The 19,463-nt window shown below is 35.8% G+C and overlaps 2 protein-coding genes across 3 annotated transcripts; one reads left to right on the top strand and one right to left on the bottom strand.

Annotated features, from left to right (window-relative positions):
* Nucleotides 1-2,400: 2,400 nt before the first annotated feature.
* LOC130050473 (uncharacterized) lies at nucleotides 2,401-13,389 on the top strand. 2 transcript variants are annotated; one of them, XM_056150659.1, is made up of 3 exons: nucleotides 2,401-3,282; nucleotides 5,788-6,333; nucleotides 10,041-13,389. In XM_056150659.1, exons 1-3 carry the CDS (start codon nucleotides 2,622-2,624, stop codon nucleotides 11,651-11,653), a joined length of 2,820 nt encoding a protein of 939 aa, XP_056006634.1. In that variant the 5' UTR covers nucleotides 2,401-2,621; the 3' UTR covers nucleotides 11,654-13,389. The 2 variants fall into 2 exon arrangements, with proteins under 2 accessions (XP_056006634.1, XP_056006636.1); XM_056150661.1 differs by having other exon boundaries at nucleotides 2,408-3,282; nucleotides 5,791-6,333.
* Nucleotides 12,550-18,481, bottom strand: LOC130050494 (trafficking protein particle complex subunit 11-like). The gene is made up of 8 exons (XM_056150690.1): nucleotides 18,256-18,481; nucleotides 17,929-17,973; nucleotides 16,190-16,303; nucleotides 15,555-15,606; nucleotides 15,315-15,420; nucleotides 13,796-13,864; nucleotides 13,393-13,560; nucleotides 12,550-12,807 (listed from the first exon to the last, which is right to left on the bottom strand). Exons 3-7 carry the CDS (start codon nucleotides 16,238-16,240, stop codon nucleotides 13,485-13,487), a joined length of 354 nt encoding a protein of 117 aa, XP_056006665.1. The 5' UTR covers nucleotides 16,241-16,303; nucleotides 17,929-17,973; nucleotides 18,256-18,481; the 3' UTR covers nucleotides 12,550-12,807; nucleotides 13,393-13,484.
* Nucleotides 18,482-19,463: the final 982 nt, after the last annotated feature.

Here is a 19,463-nt window from a genome sequence, read left to right as displayed (position 1 = left end):
TTCTTCAACAAAAATGGAAAACGCAAATATTCATATCTAGGGATCAGTCATTCAAAACATTAAGTTAAACACCACTCTGATTCCACGCACAAGTACTCTGAAGTTGAAATGAAAAAAATATGCTGGAGTTCCTCATTGACCATATCTTCGTGGTCTTTGATGATCAGGTCTTCCAACAGTCTGATGGAATTCCTATTGACACGAATTGTGCTCCCTTGTTAGCTGACATGTTTCTATATTCCCATGAAGCAGAATTTAGTCAAAAACTTTTACGTGAGAAGAAAAAAAAAAACTCTTGCTGTGGCGTTATAACGATCTAGTTTGCCAGGGCAACCTATCATTTGGTGAAATGCTGTCTGGCGTGTTTCATACCGATTGTTAGATCGTTCTTGGCACACTGATTTGACTACGGATAACTCTGTTTACCTGATCAAGATATAGGGCTCACGACGGAAGGGACCGGTCGACGAGGGATGCTAAAATTCTCGTAGGCACCTAATCCTACCTCTGGTGGGTCCATGGGTTCGTGTTTGCCCAACTATCTATTTTGTATTGCTTATGGGAGTTATGAGATTCATCACTGTTCGTTATCTTCACCTTTCATGTTGACGATATAGTAATAATGTCAACATCAGCAGTGGGTTTACAACAGATAATATCTATTTCAGAAGCACAGTATAATGAGTGGTGTTTAAATGTTGATGTTAAGAAAACAAAACTTATTGTTTTTAACAAGGATGGGAGAATACTGCAGTTTAAATTTAAATTTCAGAACAATCATATTGAATGTACACTTCATTATAACTACTTGAGTATCTTTTTATCTACGTCTTGCAGTTTTAGTACCGTTAAATCTGAACTTATAAATTGAAAAGGGATTTTTTTTTAAATGTTTACCACCAAGAATTAAAACAAGTATTCATGTCTGACCACACAATAACACAAATTGTGTTATATAATTCTGAAATATGGTGGATACAAAGGTTCATGGAATAAATTAGAATCTTCACCATTTGATCTTGACTAACTTTTTAAATCACTTCACTATGAGAAGCTTCATCAATAATATTATATAGGTATTCTTGGTGTACATAAGAAAAATACAAATTTTTCTGTCTTATTAGAATTGGGGAGATTCCCTCTGCATTATGATATTTTGAAATCAATCATTTGTGATTGGTACAAACTTGAAAACCTAAATGAATTTAAACTACTTGAGGGTGCTTGTCTGTATAGTAAATCTTTGCATTTCAGCAACAAACTATCGTGGTACTCACTAATAGAACAGTTTTACAATATCCTAAAAGTAATATCCCTTCAGATATTATAGTCAGTATAGATTTAAGAACCCTGAAACCTGGTACAATAATCGAAATAAATTAATTTATGTGAAACTGTGCACTTATTTTAAACTTATAGAGTACTTTGGTTTTGAAAATTATCTTGATAAAAAAAATTGATATTAGAAGATCTATTTGCAAATTACGGGTATCAGCTCATAAATTAATGGTTGAAGTTGGTAGATATTCTGGGATTTCTAGGAATGAATGAATCTGTAACAAATGCAAATCCGATTCATTAGGTAAAGCTTATACGGTACCAATTTTGATGCACCAGATGCGCATTTCGACAAATAATGTCTCTTCTGTGATGCTCAACCGAAATGTTTGAAATCCGAAATAACTATGAAGTTTTTGAGCTAAATATAGCCAAAAACATTAGGTGATGAGATCTTTTTTTTATTACATGTAAATTGAAAAGTTTGTAGATGAAAGAAAATCTTTCGTGATGCTTACTCCTCCTAGGCACCTGATCCCACCTCTGGAGTGTCCAGGGGTCCGTGTTTGCCCAACTATCTATTTCGTATTGCTTATTGGAGTTACGAGATTGATCACTGTTCGTTATCTTCACCTTACATTAAAACATCAGTAACACATACAAAAAATCAGGCACAATAACACGAGATAATAAACAGTTCTTGAAAGCAGGTTAAGTTTGTTTTCAATCAGGGAATTCCGCCATAATCATGTCATTTGATTCGCGGATCAAATAATTTTGACGTTGTAGACGATAATGTCAATTTACAAATTACGAATAAACTTTTCCAGCCGAGTGATGATCCATTATTTATAATGTATAATTGTTAAAACTATATATATAATATTATATATGCCCCCTGAGGGCCCTTGATTGTTGAATAAATAAATAAAATGTACAGTGTATGATATTCAGAGACAGAATTCTTATCCTCCTGTAGTTTTCCTCTGATAATTTTCTTACATTACCTTTGTGCATTGCCTAATTTAACTCACCTACCAAAAACATCATGGTAAACATTGCACAAAGGCTTGGACGATTTTTATTATGACTATAAAAGAGCACCATACATCATATGTCTCTAACATGTATAGTGATGTCATCCATTATGATTACTGAGGTCACAATGGTTAAATTTGTACTTTCGTTTTGAAATTCAACGAAGGAAGAGCGTTGGTTTTGCTTATATAATTCCTGGATATTATGGAGATTGGAATACTGATGAAAGTCCTTTATTTATGGATATACCGGAGGATCGTTAGAAATAGTTTGTAAATTTCAAGGCATTGAAAATTGATTTCAAAATGGCTGTTGGATTATATCCGAAAGGTCGAACACGGTTTGCGAAATTAGGCATGGTGATCAATGATGAAATGACACAGACATTCCGAGATTTGTTGCAAGGACAGGTTCGTCCAAATCAGATTTTCACCAAAGCCAAAGCATCCAAAGCCTTTTTCAACAGATTAAGCAAGGATCAAATTGTTTCCTTACATGATGCCCAAACGAAAGGGTCTTACGAAGACCTAGACATCACATTGATGTACACCCTATTAAGAAATATCTGTCCAAATATTCCACCGCCAGCGAAAGGGTGGGGGATTGCGGAATTTCCGGATGTCGGGGAAGTAGGAATTAGTGATGATATAGAAAGAATAAGATTGATCCGGAACAAGGTGTACGGGCATGCCAGCTCTGCTTCTGTTTCTCAGACAGTGTTCAATGAATACTGGGGTATGATTTCTGACATATGCCACAGGTTTCAGGCTCATCAAGGTGGGTCGTATGTCGATAATCTGCAGACTCTACTGGAGACAACCATTGATGAGGAACAGGAACAACAGTATATAGAAAAAATGAAGGCTGACTGCGAAAAAGACAAGTCCATCCTGGAAAAAGTATCGTCCATAGAATCAACTGTGAAGACTTTAGCCTCGAGACAAAGACACACGTACAATAAAAGAAGTGAGTATTTCATGTTTATTTATGTATTTATATGAATGTATACTATGCTATTCAGAAGACATGTATTGATTTGTTTGCTTGTAGTTTCACGCCCCATTGAGAACCCTCACTGGTATATACGGCCGTAATCGCTAAGCATAGGTCAAAATGTGGTACTTCTCCTATGTACAACATGTGGCCTCACTACATCAGTGAAAAATTCTCTACGGGAGAACTTTTACTATGGTGGCATATTTCTGCCCCCTGTATGCAAGTTATTTTTCTATAATTTATGTCTGCATGCAATATAAATGGATAATTATGTCAACATGCAACATAACTATGTTGACATGCAAGAAATATGAAATCAAATAAGCATTTGTAAAATATTCCAAAATTATCAACTATCGCCCACATGCGACTTCCAACGTGCTTGATGCAACTTATTTATGTTAGCATGCATCTTAATTATGTTGACATGCGAGATAATTTTGTAGACATGCAACAATTTATGTCAACATGCAACTTATTTATGTCAACATGCAACTTATTCATGTCAACATGCAACTTATTTATATGTTGACATGCAACTTATTTATGTTGACAAGCGAGATAAATATGCATATCGACATAAATAAGTTGCATGTCAACATATTTATCTTGCACGTCAACATAAATAAGTTTCACCTAGCATGTAAAATTTATTCATGTTGGAAGTCACACGTGGGCGATATTGATAATTTTTGAAAATTTGTCAATATTCTGATCTACTTATATTTGTCTTACATGTTGACATATATATGTTGCATGTTGACATAATTACCCTGCATGTCGACATTGTACACTCATTGCTGTTTTTTAGGTCAATACGATGATTTAGACACCTGAGGAGTACAATATTCACCGAGCCCGAAGGGCTGTTTTTGAGGTCAATACGATGATTTAGACACCTGAGGAGTACAATATTCACCGCGCCCGAAGGGCGAGGTGAATATTGTACATCGAATGTGGCTAAATCATCGTATTGACCTCAAAAATAACAATAATTGTTTTAATATATGATTAAATGATTAAAAAACCCTTCAAGATTGTTAATGTGACGACCAGAAAACAAACCTGCTAAAATCTTAGCCGAACCCAGTGAGAAACGCGGAATTTCATTGGACGGCAAAAATAAGTATAATCGATCGCGTCAAATTGGAAGTTCCCGACCTATTTTTGGTCCTATGTGGAAAAAATAATTCCTTATGTTCACCTGGAAGTTCACGTGCAGGTAAACATAACGTAGTTGATTTCTACATTGTTGGATCTCAGGCAATTAGAGAGCTAGGAATTATTCAATCATATAATAAATTTATATTGTATGTAGACAATATCTATATAAAATAACTTGCAAATAAGAGGCAGAAATATGCCACCATAAAATTTAACATTATCATCAATTCTTATGGTGGCATATTTCTGCCTCCTATTTGCAAGTTATTATGCCCCCGAGATCGGGGTGGGGGGTGGGGGGTGTTGTTTTTGTCATGTCTGTCATCCTGTGAATCTGTCTGAAACTTTAACCTTGCTAATAACTTTTGAACAATAAGTGCTCTGATATTTCACTTGAGTATTCCTTTTGACAATACCTTTCCGTGGGTCTTTTGACCTTTTGACCTTGGCATTTGACCTACTTAAAAAAACATTGGTCATAACATATTGAACATGAGCATTTCTTGTGATAAGATATATCTCTACTGGTATCAAGATATTTGTCCTTCTGACCTTGGCTATCTTTGGAATTGGCCATTCCCGGGGTTATTGGTGTTTCACAAACACATCTTGTTTTTCTACACGCAAGATAATTATGTCAACATGCAACATGAATATGTCAACATGCAAGAAAAATATAATCAAATAAGAATTTGGAAATTTTTCAAAAATTATGAAATATCGCCCACATATGACTTTCAGCATGCTAAATGCAACTTATTTATGTTAACATGCAACTTATTTATGTCCCCATGCGAAATGAATATGTTGACATGTACTTATTTATGTTGACATGCGAGAGAAATATGTTGACATATTCATCTTGCATGTCAACATAAATAAGTTGCGTGTTCACATGTATTTATTGCATGATGAAAGCAATGTCAATTTCAAAAGAAACATAAAAGAAAAAATTCAGTGAATGTAAATAATATGCATATCAATTTATTCACCGCGCATAATAATTGAATCGAAATGCGTATCAAATCAATTATTGCGTGTATCAAATCAATTATTGCCCTAAATTCAATTGATGAGAGCTAACTTGAATTGTTGCGCGCGTCAAATAATCTGAGGAGACTCAGCGTTAGATTTTTCCCGCGACTGGGCGCGATAGATACAGAATCTAAAATGACCGTACTATATTGTTATGTCCTCTGCATGTTGATTTATTATGTTATATAATTTGTATGATGTCTTTTTAAAAATATATTTAACAGACGTTGGTCTGCTGATATCAATGGTTATAACATTGTGATTTCCTCTGAATAGCAGGTTGTAGATCAACATTGAAAGTACATGTAAAAGCCATATCAAAATCGAAGAAAGCGAAGAGCACAGTGGGCAGATCCATGGAAATGGCAAAAAGAGCGTTAAATCAATTGGTAGAATTTATTAACGAAGACGCAGACGAAGATGATATGTGCCGCTTAGAAGACAGTATCAAAGAATTTTTGGAATCTTCAACCGGCAAAAAACACGTTGCCTTTATCACCCAACTGTTAGAAAACATAGAAAACAAAATCAAGCAGAACTCTCAACATAGAAAGATCCGAATGGCAATTACGAAGCGATTTCTTTCCCTTGTTCTGTTTTTCCGAACGAATTACCAAGCTACATTTGAAGTTGATCGTGGCAGTCTTTTATTTACCTTCTATTTCGAAACTCGTCTTGGATATGACAGATTTTTAGAAGATATGAGAAAAGGTGTAATTCAGCAGGAACTGTCCAACGTTGTTCAGTACGAGCCATTCTTGTGGATTTTCAAATTGAAGAAAGATGACGTAATGATTGAGGTTGAAGAATACATTGAAAATGGTGAGTTTTTACGCTAACGAAAGAATATCATGTTCCTTTCTGTTACAACCCAAATCGTCGCCCGTCCCAAATCGACGCCGGCGACGATTTGGGCATAACCTCACACCCCAAATTGTCGTCCCCCTTGCTGCAACTATTTGGAAACATCATTTACATACAAACTGGCCCTGTTTGTTAACTCCTTCTCCTCTCCTCTTTCTTCTTCTTCTGTGGCACAACAGATTCTCTGGACCTTATAAGCATTTTAATGTTCTACTTCGTCTTCTACTTGTTCTGTTGTATATTTTTTTTAAAGATTTATTATGATCACAGTATTTGTTATTGTTGTTTTGGTTGGTAGTGGTTTTGTTACTATTAAAAGAATTGTATCTATTGGTGGTGGTGGTAATGGTGTCATTGTTATCTATATGAATTTTTTTATCCAGTCCTCCAGAGAGAAAGAGAGGAATGTGTTTGACAATAAATCGTTTTGCCGTTTGTTGTAGGACATGGGGTTGTTAGGTCTAGTGCACCACAGATTTAATAGTGACCTCAGATTATGTTAGATTACGCCTGTTAGCCGCCGTTTGGACACTCTCCAGCCGTTTGGACACTCGTGAAAACTGTTTATACATCATAGACAATTGCTTCTTCAACGAAAATGGAAAACGCAAATATTCATATCTAGTGATCAGTTATTAAAAAACTTACTTTGTTAAACACCACTCTGATTCCACGCACAAGTACTCTGAAGTTGAAATAAAATATGCTAGAGTTCCTCATTGACAATATCTTCGTGGTCTATGGTGATCACGTCTTCCAACAGTCTGTTTGAATTCCCATGGGCACGAATTGTGCTCCTTTGTTAGTTGGCCTGTTTCTATATTCATATGATGAAGACTTTATTCAAAAACTTCTACGTGAGAAGAAAAAACCTCTCGCCTTCAATTCCACATTTTGATATATCGATGACGTTTTGTCTATTAACAATATTAACTTTCATTCATATGTCGATTTGATATATCCCTGTGAGCTCGAAATAAAAAAAAACACCACAGAGTCGTCCACTTCTGCTTCATACTTAGATATTTTGTTGAAAGTAGACATTAACGGAAAACTGACAACTCAACTGTATGACAAACAGGATGATTTCAGCTTCTCCATCGTCAACTTCCCATATTCATGTAGCAATATTCCATTATCACCTGCATATGGTGTTTATATCTCCCAACTGATTCGATACACAAGAGCCTGTTCTGCATATTATCAGGGTTTTTTTAATTGAGGCAGACTACCGATAACAAGTTGATGTTACAGGGGTTTCTACAGTCTCGATTGAAGTAAGCATTTCGCAAATTCTATGGTCGTTATAACGATCTAGTTCGTCAATACAGCCTATCATTTGGTCAAATGCTTTCTGACGTGTTTCATACGGATTGTTAAGCCGTTCTTGTCACACTGATTTTGACTGCCGATAACTCCGTTTACCTGAACAGGATATAGGGCTCATGGTGGGTGTGAGCGGTCGACAGAGGATGCTTACTTCTCCTAGGCACCTGATCCCACCTTTGGTGTGTCCAGGGGTCCATGTTTGCCCAACTATCTGTTTTGTATTGTTTATAGGAGTTATGAGGTTGATCACTGTTCGTTATCTTGTTTGTCTTCGTTATCTTCACCTTTACAATAAAATAACTTCTGTGTAATATATCCTTAAAACGTCAATGAAACATTAGTGGGAGACGATTTAGGACATCCCAAATCGTCGCCCTAATGATAGTGCAATCTTGTCCCAAATTGTCACCGGGGCGACGATTTGGGGTGAAAGGTCATCCTGATTGTTTTAAGCCGTATACAGTAAAGCATGTTTATAGCGAAGTGTTATGGGACGAACAATTTTGATTCATTATAAATGTTAGGTGTTGTATGAAAGGTGAAGATAACGAACAGTGATCATTCTCATAACTCATATAAGCAATACAAAATAGAGAGTTGGGCAAACACGGGCCCTTGGATATACCAGAGGTGGGATCAGGTGCCTAGGAGGAGTAAGCATCCTCTGTTGACCAGTCATACCCGCCGTGAGACATATATCTTGATCAGGTAAACGGAATTATCCGTAGTCAAAATCAGTGTGCCAAGAGCGGCATAGCAATCGGTATGAAACACGTCATACTGCATTTGACCCAATGATAGGTCGTATTGGCAAACTATATCGTTATAATGACCATAGAATTTGCGAAATGCTGACTGTTGGAACCCCTGCATCATCAACTTGTTGGTCAGTAGCCTGCTTCGATTAAAAACTGACCATAATCAAAACAAGCTCTTGTGTATCGAATCAGTTGGGAGATATAAACACCAGATGCAGGTGATAATGGAATATTGCTACATAAATATGGGAATATTGCTACATAAATATGGGAAATTGACGATGGAGAAGCTGAAATCATCCCGTTTTTCGTGTATCCAATACATTTGTTCGCCAATGAATAGAACGAAATCCTTCTGATTTTCTAAAACACTTTTATTGCTGAAGTATCACACACCGTGACCATGTGCATAAAGGTATCACACCGGTAATTGTCCAATCAAAATAAACTTAGTCAATTGTAGTTCCATATATTTAAAGAAATATTTTTTTCCTTGCGCGATTTTTCTCATTTCCACTTCTTCTTTTCTCTTAATTTTTGCACCCCTGATTAGGAAATTTTGTGTAATTTGTAGAAATAACCAAGTGTATACAAAGGAACTATTTGCTGTTGGTAGCTGAGGCTACTTCCTGAGGTGTACTCCGGCTGTTTACACACATGTGAAAAACACGTGGATTTGAGGGTAGTCTTGTTTGCAGGTAATTTATTTTCGAAAATGCCGCGTAGGGTGGTGTTTTTCTGGTGTCGGCAGACGAGATAGGTAACATAGAACGTTTCTGACTGCGTTATTCGGCATCAATTCTGTAAACTGATTTTTAATGATTTTTTTTCAACTATAGTAATATATAGTGAAAATAATTACCGGTGTGATACCATAAACGAATAAACAACGTTTTTCTCAAACTTCCACCAGAGTTCGTTTGCTCACTATTCGTAGGTGACGTAATGAGGCCTCGACGGGGTGTTTGCGTTTTTCTACGAACTTAATTTTTAAAACCCCGAACCCGATCAAAACCAAACCCGACTAGATTAATCTCCCGAACAACGTTTATAATATCCTGCCTCTGGTGTGTCCGGGGATCACTGTTCGTTATGTTTTAAAAGTACATGGAATGAAAACCACTTCGCTCTAAGCGTGAATTCATTATCTGTGTTTCACTGATGTCGGGTTTGAGTAGGGTTATCAGCAAGGAGTGTTGTCCCCTGAGGAGGAGGATTCTACTTGAACCTGACAATTGCACATATATAACGTTTCAAGACTGATAAGGTTCGTCTTGTTTTAATATCCCTAAGAATCTTTTCTGACAAGTTTGTCTCTCGCGTTTTCGCCTCGTCTTAGGGCGGGCGACAACTAATTGTCTCCTGCTGCTTCGTTTCAGAGCGGGCGACAACACAATGTCCCCGTTGTCTCTTTCCAGAATGGGCAATAACGCTTTGTCACAACGAGTTTTAACCCTTTGTTTGTTTTCCCACGGGAAACGTCACAGCTGCATGTTCTGACTTTATAATTCTGAAGAATATCATAATAGTAAATTCAAACCAATATTCATGTAATTCGTGCTCCTTTATTTTCTTCAGGAACCGACGACAAGAACATTGAGAAAGAGAGCATATCTGATGACATTTGTTTTCAATGTCCCGGCATGATAGAAACTGTCTGTGACGCTTGTGGACGTAGATTTTGTGCAGAATGTTGGAAAACTCATCCCCATCATAAAGGAGAAAGCATTTCTGCATTGCCATTCACACATTGCGAAATACATGAAAACGTGGCTTGTAGCAAGTATTGCAAGGAGTGCGATACACACGCTTGCGATTTATGCGTTTCTGAACGTCACTCGACGCACAATATCATTGACTTTTCAGCAAAGTATCAGAAACTGAAAACAGATACTGAAGAACTTAGAAGTGAACTTTTTGATATTTATAAAAATATTCATTCAAACATGCTACAAAAGCAAAAAGAACTTCCCCAAAAATATGAAATAATTAAAAACAAAATTAAGGATGAGGGACAGATATGGCATGACAGGGTGGACGCATCAGTAGATATGTATATTGCTGCATTACAAAACATGCAAAACGAACATCTCAGTACACTGGAACTCGGCATCGAAAAGATGGAAGGTACTCTACAGGAAATATCCAAGAAGATTTCACAGAACACAGATATCGCAGACTACGCATTCGATATTGAGAGATTCAGAATCATTCCAGAATGGTCTGATTTTAAGTTTCCAATTTTTGAACCAAGCGATGTTAAGGAGGAGGATTTCGAGATTGGAAATCTAACTCCCGCTGTACGACTAAATGTTCAAGAATTACATCTTTATCCGGAAACTCTTGCATTACCAGTTCGAAATGTCAAACAATTGATCGAGAACCCTGTTGCAAGTGAACATTTATCGAGTGGTCTGGGTTGCTTGACGAGTGTTGCCTTGGATTCTGAAGAGAGAGTCTTGGTTAATGGTTATCACCACGATTCACCTTCACAGTTCCATCTGTCGACCTCAAGCGAACAGCCGTGGAAAGTAGATATGTTCCCACCTGAAATGATAATTTTTGACATGTGTTTCAAGGCTGAAGGTGAACTGGTCTTCAGTGAAATTCGACGCGGTTCCGTTAATACCTGGAAAGACGAACAGGTGAAAACGTTGATTGAATTTGAGGACTGGACCCCACTCGGAATTGGCGCTACAAGGAAACATCTCCTCATTTGCATGATAAACATTCATTCGGAACACAAAAAGATTGTTCGTTATCCATGGAGTGGACATGACATAAGGCATGTGGAATTCGACGGAAATGGACACCCTCTTTTCAGTAATGTTAACGATACGTTATACATTGCAGAAAATAGAAATCTGGATCTCTGCGTTTCAGATTATGGTGCTGGTAGAGTTGTGGTATTGGACAAAACCGGGAAGATAAGGTTCTTTTACGATTCCAAAGAGTTCGTTTATTCCGAAACGTTTGGTCCACGAGGCATCACCACGGATGACATGTCCCGTATATTGGTTGCCGATAGTAACGATTACTGCATTCACGTCATCGATAGAGACGGAACGCCTTTATCCTTCATTCGAAACGATGACATCCATGTGCCATGGACTGTTAATGTTGCAGGAGACAAATTAATCATAGGGAATTACAGCGGCGGGGACATCCTGGTGTTGAAATACTTGGAATAAAAAGGCTGAGGATTTTTTATGTGTGTGACGAATGAAGTGCATGGTGAACTGATGATAACTTGTTTAAATGCTATATTGAAGTAGAAAACACAGTAGCAGATCCAGAAAATTTCAAAGGGTGGGAGTGGGGTTTGTTTGTTTTGCGGAACAACTTTGTACCTTTTTTCTACCCAGGAAAGGGGGGGGTGTGGAGACCCTGAAAAGTATGGATAGTAACGCCACTGATGTACAACCTCTCTCTAGATCCACCACTGATGTACACCCCGTAACCCCTCTCTAGATCCACCACTGATATACAACCCCCGTAACGCCTCCCTAAATCCGCCACTCATGTACAACCTCTCTCTAGATCCAACATTGATGTACAACCCCCGTAACGCCTCTCTAGATCCACCACTGATGTACAACCTCTCTCTAGATCCGCCACTGATGTACACTTCCGTAACCCCTCTCTAGATCCCCACTGATATACAACCCCTGTAACGCCTCCCTAAATCCGCCACTCATGTACAACCTCTCTCTAGATCCATCATTGATGTACAACCCCCGTAACACCTCTCTAGATCCTCCACTCATGTACAACTCCAGTAACGCCTCTCTAGATCCATCATTGATGTACAACCTCTCTCTAGATCCGCCACTGATGTACAACCCCCGTAACACCTCTCTAAATCTTCCACTCATGTACAACTCCAGTAACGCCTCTCTAGATATACCACTCATGTACAACCCCCTTAACGCCTCTCTAGATCCACCACTGTAAAAACTCTGTAACCCTTCTCTAGATCCACCACTGATGTACAACCCCCGTAACTGCTCTCTAGATCCACCACTGATGTACAACCCCCATAATGGCTCTATGGAAATGATCCATTTCATACAGGACAAACAGATCATGTTGTTTAGACATATTTTGATGCAAAACAAAGCAATAAAATACATATTCCTTCCAGAAGAATCACATATGACATGGTCAGTAGTGTCTGTTAACTCAGACTCCGGCTCAGTAACAAAGAGCGACAACACTTACTACACATTAAATCTTCCAGAGGTCTGTAGCTCATCAGGTTCCTTGAGACAAAACTTAGTACACACATTAAATGTTAGAGGTTTGTAGCTCATCAGGTTCCTTGAGACAACACCTTTCCACAGGGCTGTAAAAAAAAAGATTTCATTGCTCAGCTAAGTACATATTGCGAGTTTGTAAACATCTACAAACCACTACTCCCTTAAATGTTGCACGTTCTTAGAATTCATGCTATGGATCAAGGAAGAATAACACACCAGAAAAATTTAAAATGGATGAAAAGTGGAGGGTGAATACAATTAAAATTTTGAAATTGAAACTCTCCAATTTAGTTTTAGTAGAAAATAACCTGAAAATAAATTGAAACCCCTGCTGGACTCGAACCCATGATCTAAAGTTCAGCAGCCCATGATCTACAGTTCAACATTGAACACATTAATCAACTGAGCTACCCAATTAGGTAGTTAGATTTAAAAGGAATAAACAAGTATTACTGATACATGAAATTATATTTTTATTCATGTTTTAAAAGGAAGTCAGCCATTATGATGATGGAGTACACCTCCTTAATATTGTTACATCGAATACTACATAACACACTGTATACAAATTCCATTGTGTGTATCTATACACAAACATGTAGATGAACCTATTACAGAACAAATTACTATTACTGTGCTCTGACAGAAATAAATGAAGTTACATTTCCTACCTTAATGAATATATGGGTTGGTAGCATTTTCTACAGAATGGCGTCGATTGGATCTGGGTATCGTAGCAGGGTGAAGTTCAGTTTGGGTAAATTTACATGACCTGCCACCAGAGGAAACAAGTTGTACTTGAGTTCATACGGATCACCAGGCAGCACACGGAAATGAAACTGCAACGAAAAGAGTCAGTTATTTAAAGAAAATTCATCCTTCTACATCCAAAGGTGCTCCATAATAAAACTGCTGAAACATCCAACACTTTATATGTTTAAAATATTTTGGAATGATGTACAAAACCGATAGACAGAAATCCATAACAAGTCAGTAAATTTTTACTTAGTAAATTTACCTGAACAAGTTTTATATAATAAATTTACCTGAACAAGTTTTACATGATAAATTTACCTGTACTCTGTATTGACTGTGGGCAGTGGGAACACCGTGTCTACATAGGGAGAGCTCTCATCCGTTTTCCTGGTTCAGAATTAAAATACACGATTTATTTTTAAGAAATAAATTTCACCTTCGTAAATACATGAGGGCATGAACTGCGACACTTTATGAAGAGTGTTAGTGTATCATGAAGAGTGTTAGTGTATCGTGAAAAGTAGGTTGGCATGAAGCATTGCTGTTCATACCCTCATGTATTTTCAGAAATGAATTTTTTTTCTTATATTTACATTTTCATTTCATTTCTGTCAGAATTCCCTGCCGTTAGAATAGCTGTACTATATTTAGTTAGAGTAGCTGTACTATATTTAGTTAGAGTAGCTGTACTATATTTAGTTAGAATAACTGTACTATATTTAGTTAGAGTAGCTGTACTATATTTAGTTCGAATAGCTGTACTATATTTAGTTAGAGTAGCTGTACTATATTTAGTTAGAGTAGCTGTACTATATTTAGTTATAGTAACTGTACTATATTTAGTTAGAGTAGCTGTACTATATTTAGTTAGAGTAACTGTACTATATTTAGTTAGAGTAGCTGTACTATATTTAGTTAAAGTAGCTGTACTATATTCAGTTAGAGTAAATGTACTATATTTAGTTAGAGTAGCTGTACTATATTTAGTTAGAGTAGCTGTACTATATTTAGTTAGAATAACTGTACTATATTTAGTTAGAGTAGCTGTACTATATTTAGTTAGAGTAGCTGTACTATATTTAGTTAGAATAACTGTACTATATTTAGTTAGAATAACTGTACTATATTTAGTTAGAGTAGCTGTACTATATTTAGTTAGAGTAGCTGTACTATATTTAGTTAGAATAACTGTACTATATTTAGTTAGAATAGCCGTACTATATTTAGTTAGAATAACTGTACTATATTTAGTTAGAGTAGCTGTACTATATTTAGTTAGAATAACTGTACTATATTTAGTTAGAATAACTGTACTATATTTAGTTAGAGTAGCTGTACTATATTTAGTTAGAAGAACTGTACTATATTTAGTTAGAATAACTGTACTATATTTAGTTAGAGTAGCTGTACTATATTTAGTTAGAGTAGCTGTACTATATTTAGTTAGAGTAGCTGTACTATATTTAGTTATAATAGCTGTACTATATTTATCAAGATTCATACGCACATTGTTCACATTTTGTAAGGTAAAAACAGTGGAAATGTAATCATAATAGGATACACTTTCTTAGAATCACTCTATATATTAACTGTCAATATTCTGTTTTGGATTTTTTTTTACAGCAGGTGTGTATAACAAATAAATACGAAACATGTGTTTTTGAGATTTTAGTTTACATTTATGGATGATTGAAATATCATTTTATGAGATTGATTTTTTTTATGGTTGAAGATCTGCTGCACAGGTATTGTGTATTGTCAGAGAAAAAGAATTTTCACATAGTTCTCTGTAGTAAGCAGATCAGATGAAATGACCTGAAGAGAAACCCTAACATACCGTCTCCATGACACGGAATATGTTCCTATCGATACAGGGATTGGTGTGGAGTTTATGACCTTTAAACAGATACACTCGGATGCACCTTCTGATTTATTCAAGGTCACTAGAAAAAAGTCAAAATATATATTGTTAGTTCTAATTTTTTTTCCTGACATTTGATCAATCTTGGAGTCTGATACACTTATCCAATCAAAGACATGTTTATATTATATCCAATCAATGGCATGTTTACAAAACCTCCTTGTAACTGTGACTGTATAACTTTATCAACATGACACACATTGGATGACTGAAATAAAGAGGGAAAAACAACGATTTACACTAGATAAGAAATGTTGTATAAAAATAAATGGATTAAATTTGTACTTGCAGACTGAATTTAATTTTGACAAAGAAAGTATTTCTCTTAAAGCAATACTAGCTCTCATTTTCGTGTCAACATTTTTTGTTGCAAAATTGTGATTTATTACTTCAATGACAGAAAAAATATAAGGTTTATAAACTTTTGGTGTTAATATTTCAGTTAGTAAACCTAGCCAGAAACTCTGAATGCAGCAAAATTACATTATTGTCTTCCCGTACAAAAATTGATTTTTATATAATGCTATATATATTCATTAGAACCGAAATCTTTATTTTGATAAAAATTTTACTTTAATTTTGTCAATGAGTATGGTTAAAATACATACAACACTATCATTATAGCATATTTTTAAAACAGAATAAAATTTCCTGATTTCGAGCTAATATCACTTTTAAGATTCACCGAAAATAGTTCAATCTAGACAAGGATTTTTTAAAACAGATTTGAGGCTGCTGGATCACATCTCTATCGTCCAGGGTGAGGCGTTCTTTCGTTGTTTTTTATTCACCATATTGAGGCTGCTGGATGACATATTTCTGTCGTCCAGGGTGAGGTTCATTTCAGTTCAGGATTTAATTTTCAAAAATGGTTCTTGTATCTGCAGTGTATCTAAAGCCTCAAACTGTCAAGGTCAAAATGAATAAAATTATTAATACTAATTGGTAGTAATTCTATACATATACATATTTTTAATTCTTCACATCCTATTGCAATCTGATAAGCCACGACTAAGATAGACAAATATCAGAAAGAAAAAGTTCATAATACACTCAGAAAGCTTAAAGGTGATTGTTACATATATTATGTATATCTTTAATACCTGTGAATCACTCATTGACCTTCAAACCTAGACATAATGCATATTACCCGATTCTCAAACATTGTCCTCAAAATTAACTTAGGTCAAAATCTTCTTATATCAATAAATATGTTTTTTTTTTAAATCAAAATACCCTTCAGTACCCAAATACGTGCATACATATATTCATATGAAGCAGAATTTATTCAAAAACTTCTACGTGATAAGAAAAAATCTCTCGCTGTGACCTTCAATTCGACTTTTAGATATATCGATGACGTTTTGTCTATTAACAATGATAGCTTTCATTCATATGTCGATTTGATATATCCCTGTGAGCTCGAAATAAAGGACACCACAGAGTCGTCCACTTCTGCTTCATACTTAGATATTTTATTGAAAGTAGACATTAACGGCAAACTAACAACTCAACTGTATGACAAACGGGATGATTTCAGCTTCTCCATCGTCAACTTCCCACATTTATGTAGCAATATTCCATTATCACCTGCATATGGTGTTTATATATCTCAACTGATTCGATATGCAAGAGCTTGTTCTGGGTATAGTCAGTTTTTAAATCGAGGTAAGCTGCTGACAAACAAGTTGATGGTACAGGGATTTCAACAGTCTCGATTGAAGTCAGCATTTCGCAAATTCTATGGTCGTTATAACGATTTAGTTCGTCAATACAACCTCGCATTGGGTCAAATGCTGTCTGACGTGTTTCATACCGATTGTTAAGCCGTTCTTGGCACACTGATTTTGACTGCGGATAACTCCGTTTACCTGATCAGGATATGGGGCTCACGGCGGGTGTGACCGGTCAACAGGGAATGCTTACTCCTCCTAGGCACCTGATCCCACCTCTGGTGTGTCCAGGGGTCCGTGTTTGCCCAACTATCTATTTTGTATTGCTTGTTGGAGTTATGAGATTGATCACTATTCGTTATCTTCACCTTGCATGTATAAAGATTGTGTGAAATGATAAGTTCCAAGTTTCAAAATGAAGAAATGTTGCAGAATTGAATTTATTTACTACATTTTAGATATAATAACTTCGATACTTCTTCTCTAAATCAGTTTTTTTTTCCAAAGTACAGATAATTTTTTCAATGCATAAAAACCATCTGGTCAGAAAAACAATTTCTATTTAAGTAAAATCCATTTACCTATGACCTTAACCTTGTAACAATGACCCCAAGTCAAGGCCACAACATACTCTCTGCTCAAGTGAAACTTTTTTCTTTGATATGAGCATCTACAATTACCTCATGAATAGTTGAGGCTTTGAAAAGGATTTTACATCTTTGGTTCTAGTAAACTTTACTCCATTCAAATGACCTTGGTTATACTAGCCAGTCAGATATTATCGACTCAGCATCGAGGTATCTAATGAACATCCTGACAATAACCAATTATATTCAACACAACGTAGTAGTTCTTACCTTAAAAACACATTCCTTCTCCAATCTGTAGATTTTTAATGCACTCTGTCAAAATACACATATATATGTACGTCATACATGTAAATCTGTATGTAAAACATGCCTATAAAATGAACAGAAAAATTACAAAACACACATGTACATGTATATACCAGGTGTGTTATAATATCAGAAAAACATTTACTGTCTAATCATTCCAAAGTTTGAGCTCGGGTACTTTTCACATCTACTTAACAGCTATTCATTTATAGTAGACAATATATTAAATGTCATGAAATTCCCATCATCCAAATGTTTGTGTGAAAACTCGTCAGATTAAAATCTCACCTGTCCACCTTTAGGAATGGTTCCTATGCCGATACTGTTAATTCTGTTGATAGTTTTACCGTCAAATTCTGGCTTATCCAAACACATGTGTACTGTAAAATAAAGAATTGTGCTCACAACATGATACTCTTCTCTGAAAGTTACAATTTCAAAGCAGCATTTCACATTGTAACTACAGTGAAACATGGCTAATCAAACATTTATTAGTACAGAGAAACCTGTCTAATCCGACATTTCACAATACAGTGAAACCTGTCTATTCCAACACTTCTTAGTACAGTGAAACCTGTCTATTCCAACACTTCTTAGTACAGTGAAACCTGTCTATTCCAACATTTCTTAGTACAGTGAAATCTGTCTGACATGCACTGGAAGACGATTTATTTGTCAGAATACAGTGTGTCTGAATAAACAGTGTAAACACAATAAGATATGAAATTGAGAATGTAAATACGGGTTAGAATCCCCAGGGAAATGGATTATACAAGTGTTATATCAAACAGTTTACTCTGTTCTGTGATTGGATAAAGCAAAGTCACTATGAATTGTCTGCAGTACATAACTGGTAAAAAGATTTAAAAGTGTCTACATATAGTACAGTAAAATTCGCTTATCATCGAAGTCATATTTATTCTCCTATATGAGGAAAATAATGAAAATTGTATTCGATATAACGAAGTTTGGTTGTAAAAAACTTTTTCACTGACCCTGGAGGTTCACTATAACCGAGTTTTACTGTATAACGAAGTTTGGTTACAATGAACTCTTTTACACTGGCCCTTGAAGTTCATCTATAATCGTGATTTACTATATAATGAAGTTTGGTTATAATGAATTGTATTTTGCTTCCTTGGAGGTTCGTTATAACTGTGTTTTACTATATAATGAAGTTTGGTTATAATGAACTGTTTTTCACTGGCCCTGGAGGTTCACTATATCTGTCTTTTACTGTTATAATTAAGTTTGGTTACAATGAAGTGTACTGTATATTGAAATTTGGTTATAATGAATTGTATTGTGCTGTCCCTGTAGGTTCACTATAAGCGTGTTTTACTATAATACCGCATATGTTAAAACATGCACGAGTGCTTTCGCGCTCAGTAAATATACTAGCCCTGGTCAGTTTTCGGGCAGTGCGAAGTTCGTTACAAGTAAAAAGGGAAGTCCTTGTCTTGCTGTGCCTTAGCCACTAATGTAATGTCAGACCC

The sequence above is a fragment of the Ostrea edulis genome, chromosome 1, assembly GCF_947568905.1.
Source record: "Ostrea edulis chromosome 1, xbOstEdul1.1, whole genome shotgun sequence".
Classification (NCBI taxonomy): domain Eukaryota; kingdom Metazoa; phylum Mollusca; class Bivalvia; order Ostreida; family Ostreidae; genus Ostrea; species Ostrea edulis.
This window is presented reverse-complemented; position numbering and strand designations above follow the sequence as displayed.

Bases quoted from the DNA above. Each gene is read 5' to 3' on its own strand.
- LOC130050473 (XM_056150659.1), top strand. From the start codon at position 2,622: ATGGCTGTTGGATTATATCCGAAAGGTCGAACACGGTTTGCGAAATTA. The intron at 3,283-5,787 runs GTGAGTATTTCA...TCCTCTGAATAG, and splicing joins ACACACGTACAATAAAAGAA to CAGGTTGTAGATCAACATTG. The intron at 6,334-10,040 runs GTGAGTTTTTAC...TATTTTCTTCAG, and splicing joins TGAAGAATACATTGAAAATG to GAACCGACGACAAGAACATT.
- LOC130050494 (XM_056150690.1), bottom strand. From the start codon at position 16,240: ATGAACCTCACCCTGGACGACAGAAATATGTCATCCAGCAGCCTCAAT. The intron at 15,421-15,554 runs GTTTTGTAAACA...ACTTTTTTCTAG, and splicing joins ACAGTCACAGTTACAAGGAG to TGACCTTGAATAAATCAGAA. The intron at 13,561-13,795 runs GTAAATTTATCA...TTTTCGTTGCAG, and splicing joins ACAGTCAATACAGAGTACAG to TTTCATTTCCGTGTGCTGCC.